The sequence below is a fragment of the Panicum hallii genome, chromosome 5 (assembly GCF_002211085.1).
Source record: "Panicum hallii strain FIL2 chromosome 5, PHallii_v3.1, whole genome shotgun sequence".
Taxonomy (NCBI): Eukaryota; Viridiplantae; Streptophyta; class Magnoliopsida; order Poales; family Poaceae; genus Panicum; species Panicum hallii.
In genome coordinates this window covers 33,335,099-33,341,432 of record NC_038046.1, presented here as the reverse complement: position 1 = coordinate 33,341,432, position 6,334 = coordinate 33,335,099, and the positions used below count along the sequence as shown (strand labels likewise).

General features: G+C 48.2%; 1 protein-coding gene across 1 annotated transcript; it reads right to left on the bottom strand.

Annotated features, from left to right (window-relative positions):
* Positions 1-3,231: 3,231 nt before the first annotated feature.
* Positions 3,232-5,666, bottom strand: LOC112894606 (pentatricopeptide repeat-containing protein At5g19020, mitochondrial-like). The gene has a single exon (XM_025962370.1). The coding sequence runs from the start codon at positions 5,484-5,486 to the stop codon at positions 3,519-3,521; it is 1,968 nt and encodes a 655-aa protein (XP_025818155.1). The 5' UTR covers positions 5,487-5,666; the 3' UTR covers positions 3,232-3,518.
* Between the last annotated feature and the right edge of the window lie 668 nt (positions 5,667-6,334).

Below are 6,334 nucleotides of genomic sequence, written 5' to 3'. Positions count from 1 at the left end.
CTATCATGTCCAGGCCCCAGCATGCAAACGGCCATGAAGGTGGTATGGTGATGAGATTGTGAGCCGGGACATGGGGCTGTTTGCTAAAGAGCTGGCGGTTTGTGCATCAGTGAATGACTGTTTCAGTGTCTACCAAAGCAGTCAGCCAGTAGAAACCAGATCCAAAAGCCTTGCCAACAAGTGTGTGAGAAGCAGCATGATTCCCGCACATGCCTTCATGAATCTCCTGGAGTATTTCTCTGCCTTCCTCCATACGGACACACTTCATGAGTATGCGTGATGTTGATCCACGCTTGTACAAGTTGTCCCGGACTAGAACATACCATTTGCTGTGCCTGAGAATACATGTAGCCTCAGCGCTTTTTGGGTCGACGCCGGGGAGTACTTTGTTCTCCTGGATGTAATCGATGAACGTCACCCGCCAGTCGACCTCGATCATTAAGACCTCTCGGTCGGGTTCCTTTGAACCCTGAGCGATGGTACTTGAATCTGGTGTCTTGATGGATGGTGATAAAACTCGTGAACGAAAACTCTCGGTCGGACATTAGCTCAATCAGAATCCAGTTTCAAGAGCACGTCTGCTCCCACATTGTTGTCGTGAATCACGTGATGGATTTCTAGCCCCGAGAACTTGCTCTTGATCTTGCGTATTTCCACGACGTACACGTCCATGGTGTCCTTGTTGACGTCCCACTCTTTGTTGACTTGTTGGACCACCAACAAGGAGTCGCCGTAGACAAGTAGTCGCTTGATGCCCAGAGAGACTGCCAGGCGTAGCCCGTGCAATAGTGCCTCGTACTCAGCTTCGTTGTTGGAGACCTCAAATAGTATTTGGAACACATATTTGAGTTATTCTCCACTCGGACCGATGAAGAGTGCTCCCACGCCACCGCCTCAGACCTTGAGTGAGCCATCGAAGTACATGACCCAATGCTCTAGCTGGTTGGCCGGGGCTTCCACTTGGTTTTCTCGCCACTCCGCCATAAAATCGACTAGTGGCTGCGACTTGATGGCTGTTCGGGGCTTGAAGTCGAGGGTGAGAGCCCCCAGTTCCACTGCCCACTTGGAGATGCGCCCAGTGGCGTCCCGATTATGGAGGATATCCGCCAATGGGAAATCAATGACCACCGAGATGTTGTATGCGTCGAAATAATGGCGAAGCTTCCTAGAAGTGATGAGTATACCGTAGAGTAGTTTCTGAATTGTCATAACAAACCTTGGATTTAGAAAGGACTTCGCTAATGAAGTAGACTGGCCACTGCACACCGAAAGCATGGCCTTCCTCTTGGCGCTCCACCATGATTGTCGTGCTGACGACATGAGTAGTAGCGGTGATGTAGAGTAGCAGGTTTTCACCTGGTTGGGGGGCCGTCAGGATGGGTGGCGACTGCAAATGATTCTTGAGATCTTGCAACGCGTGCTTCACCTCCTCTGTCCATTGGAACTTGTCGTGGCGCTTCAGTAATTTGAAGAAGGGTAGCCTCGTTCCCCGAGTCACGAGATATATCTGTTCAAGGCCGCCATGTAGCCTGTGAGCTTCTGGACGTCCTTGATTGTCCATGGAACATCCATGGCTGTGATGGCAATGATCTTCTCCGGGTATGCTTCTATTCCTCGGGGACTAAGGATGAAACCGAGTAGTTTTCCTTGTGGCACGGCGAAGACGCACTTTGTTGGGTTAAGCTTCAATCAAAACTTGCGTAAACTGTTGAAGGTTTCTTCAAGATCAAGGATGAAATCGTTGTGGGATCTGATCTTGATGACCATGTCATCCAGATAGGCTTCAACGTTGCGATGTAGCTCATCAGCAAGGCATAGTTGGATGGCCCGCTGATAAGTGGCTCCTGTATTCTTCAAACCGAAGGACATGGTTGTGTATGCGTATGCTCCAAAGGGGGTGATGAACGCCATTTTGATCTGATCTTCTTCCTTGAGAGCGATCTGGTGGTAACCCGAGTAGCAGTCGAGGAAGGAGAGCAGGACACAGCCAGCCGTAGAGTCGATGACCTGGTCGATGCGTGGGAGCGCGAAGGGATCCTTCGGGCATTGTTTGTTGAGATCTGTATAATCCACACATACCCTCCATTCATTATTATTCTTTTTCAAGACTAGTACAGGGTTAGCTAACCACTCGGGATGGTATTCTTCTTTAATAAAACCAGCCGTGAGTAGTTTTGCTAGCTCCTTCTTGATGGCCTCCGTCTTGTGGGGGCGAAGCGTCGTAGTCGTTACTTCTTCGGAGTGGCTTTAGGGTCAACTTTTAGGCAATGCTTAATCAACTCCTTGGGCACCCCTGGCATATCTGCTGGTTTCCATGCAAATATGTCTCGATTAGTCCTAAGGAAGCTGACAAGCATGCTTTCCTATTTGTCACTCAAGCTGCCTCCGATCAAAGCAAAGTCATGGATGGGTCGCTTTCTAGCACCTGGATGGCCTTGATGCCGACATCGCTTGGGTTAGGTTTGACCCTCCACTGGCTAGGCCTCTGGCTAGAGATCTTCATCTCTGAGTCGGTGAGCTTTTGCGCGGTCACGAGTACTTCCGCAGAAGGCTCTGGAACTCAAGTAGTCAATTATACAACCAGAAGGAAGCAAATAATGGTGTCATGTTTTTAGTAACTTTACCTCTAGCAACTTTGTACTTCACAACCGATTGATTTTCTAGGAGTTAAAAATTGGTGAAGCCTGTCTACTGTCATTCTGAACTTAACAGTTTCAATTAAAACAGGTTAGCAAATTTATCAAAGCAGTACAATACATTTTTTTTGTTTCCAGCAGAGGACGGAGATATACCTGGTACCGATTCCATGAAACTATTATTTGGACGCATAAATATTTCAGCTGGTACTGGGAGAAGGTTAGTCCAGTAGTCAGTTAAAACTAATTGAATTTAGTATAAATTCCAGTCACCTAACCATGTTTCAGTTTGAGATCAATCCACATGTACCAATAGAAAATAAATAGAAAATGATAAAAAGTTACATGCTCAAGCTTCATTCACCAAGTCCTGATCGATCTCAAATCGTTACAATATCAGAACAAGAATGAAAGTACTCCTTCAACTGTACTAAGGGGCGGCTTCGAATGCAACAGTACAAATTGAAATTGAGAAAAGGAAGAATGCGTCAATTGTCCAGGGGCTAACGTCATCATCCATGCCAATTTTTTTCTTTGTATCGATAACATCTTAGAGGATAGAAACTTACATCAGAGTATTAGTGTTAACAATCGGTAAAGAACATAAGAAATTCCTGGCTATGATGTTCCATGAAAAGGAGTCCTGCTTACAAAGTAAGTTCATACAAAGCGTTGCCAATCTTCTTCGTTAGTTGTTTTCTGGCAATATGTAGCCTGTCAAGTTTATATTCCAGTCACTAAACGTTTAGTCTTGCTTTTTGTTTCAAGAGAAACAATGGGCACAGCGTCTTTAGCAAACAGGATGAATAACAGAAAAAGAAACTAGCTGCCATCATCAGCTGCCCATTAGAGATAAAATTGAAGAAATACTTTATCCCCTAACTATACAATGCCACTGCTTCCTGATTGTCTCTCCAAATTTTCATCCTGGAGTTCCTTCCTAACAACTGAAACGTTGGTCCAACGACCAGCATCAGCATAGATGTTAGACAACGCTACTTTGGATGCACCATGTGTTTGGTCGAGCTTTGCCAATTCTTTTGCAGCTTTCTCTCCTAATCCTACATTACCTTGTGCCCTTGCTGCTGAAAGGATGCTGCCCCAAAGTACCTTATCTGCTTTGATAGGCATCATTGTGACAAGCTGTTCTACCTCTTCCAAGTACCCAGCTCGACCAAGAAGATCAACCATGCAACCATAGTGCTTAATTGTCGGTTGGATTCCAAATTCTTTCATCATGGACCCGAAATGCTGTTTCCCTTCAGCTACCATACCAGTATGACAGCATGCATTTAAAACGCCAATGAATGTAATTGAGTTGGGTTTAATGCCAGTCCTCCGTAATTGCGAAAACAGGTCAAGCGACATGTGTGCATAACCATGGACAGCTAAACTACAGATCATAGCATTCCAGGGAGAAATTGAAGACAACTTATCACTGGCATGATTGAATAACTGCACTGCATCAGCAATGCTTCCACACTTGGCGTACATATCGATCAGACCAGCATTCAGGTTGTCAGTAACCCTGATTGATCTGTTGATTATATAGTCATGGATCCATCTACCTTGATCCAATGTGCCAGATTCTGAAACTGCTGATAAAGCACTCGCTAGTGTGATTTCATTTGGATCAACACCAGCATTCAGCATCGAAAAAAAGAGCTGCAGAGCCAAGTCTGAACATCCATTCAGTACATATCCAGATATCAAAGTACTCCACGAAATGGTGTCCCTCTCAGGCATGTCATCAAACAGCTGTTGTGCTTCTTGCATTAGGTCCCTTCTCACTAGACCAGCCAAAAGAGCATTCCAAGATGCTATGTGTGACTTGTCTGACAATCTGAATTGCATCTGGGCAAGGCCAATAAGACCACTGCACCCATAGAAATGGATCAGGGTCGCTTGCATAAATGCATGAGCATCAAAACCGTTCTTCAGAGTAACGCTGTGCAGTTGCTGGCCTTCTGCGACAAGAGAGTACCGAGCACATGCCTTCACCAAATCAACAAGCAGTGTCTCATTGCCATTCGCATCTACCTCATGCACCATATGAACATATGCATTCAGTGCATCCGATATGAGATCTGCACGGATATAACCATCAATCATCGTCAACCAAGATACCTCATCACGCTCTGGGATTCTCCAGAACACCTCCGCAGCCATTTTCATCATCCCTGCCTTCACATATCCATTGAGCATTGCATTCCAAGTGACTGTGGTCCTATCCGGCATCCGATCGAACACAGCACGGGCATAACAAAGATCTGACACCACTGCATAGGCATGAACCAGGTTGGTGGCTAAAATGACAAACTCATCCAGCCCCCGCCGCAGAGCAACCCCATGAGCCACCGCCACTGTCATCGGTGCCCCATGGCGAGCAAATGCCGTGACCACGCCAGCGAGGGTCACCTCATTGGGGACAACATCCTCAGCAAGCATGCAGCGGAAAACGGCCACAGCCCGCCCAGCGTGTCCCACCCGAGCGAGCGCAGTGACGACCATAGTGTACGAGATGGTGTCCCTGTGGCTATGCGGCATATCCTCGAGCAGGCGCTGCGCGCGTTCGAGGTGCCCCGCCCGGGCCAGCGCCGCGAGGAGGGTGTTCCTCGCGGCGGCGTCGCGGAGCGGCGGGGGCGTTTCGTCGAACAGCTGGTGAGCGCTGGCCAGGGAGGACGGGAGGCGGGCGTAGAAGGCGAGGACGGAGTTGCGGACAAAGGCGTTGGAGGCGAGGAGGCCCGACTTGGCGGCGAGCGCCTGAAGCTGCTCGCCGCAGTGAAGGCGCGCGGAGCGCTTGAGGGATGCGACCAGGAACGGGGCCAGAGGAGGGCCGCCGCCGGGCATGTGCGAAGCCTGCCTTTCACTGCTTTGTGGCTGGCAAGCAACGAGGGAGCATGAGGAAGGAGGGCGCCCTGAAAGTTGGGCTGCTGCATTGCGCGGCAGCGACGGCGGCGGCGCCTCGGGCCCAGCGCACCGGAGGTGGAGCGCGGCACGGTGGACGCTGTTCGGTCTGGAGGTCAGGAACCTTCCCGTCCCGAGCAATTGAGGAAGCACCCGATGCAAAAAAAAACGGGGGGGGGGGGGGGTTGAACGGCCCCGATGCAGCATCACCCGGATCTGCGGCTTAAAATCACATTAGCTGCCGGGTCCTAACGCACCAGCTCGGCAACTCAGATTCACAAAAACACGAGACTATGCTTGAACCCTTTCTGCAGTCACGCTGATAATGACCTCCACTTTCATGATCTCCTTTGTCTGCACCAAAACCTTCCGGTGCTTGAGCAGAGCCAGCACTTTGTAGATCACTGGCAGCCGGGTCCTTCGCCACTTTTACCATCAAACACAAAGCTAGCCCCATATCTCGTTTCCACGGCGCCCGACAAAAACTAATTCCACTACTTTCAGTTTTTTATCATCTAACAGATCTGGCATTGTATTTCCTTTTAAGAAAGAAAGACTAATTCATACTCTCCAATTTTCAATCCACGACTATAAAACCAGACACTAAAAGTCATCCAACTGCGCAAATTTGACTTCAATTATGGTTTCCCATTTTATGAAAAAATTAGAATTAATTCTAGTATCTCTATCTATATCTCTACTATTACTAAAGCAAGCAATGATTCTTTGTTCTGTCAATCGAAATCCTAATCGGATTCCGAGTGGTCGTATGTTGAGTTAAGGGTCCGAAA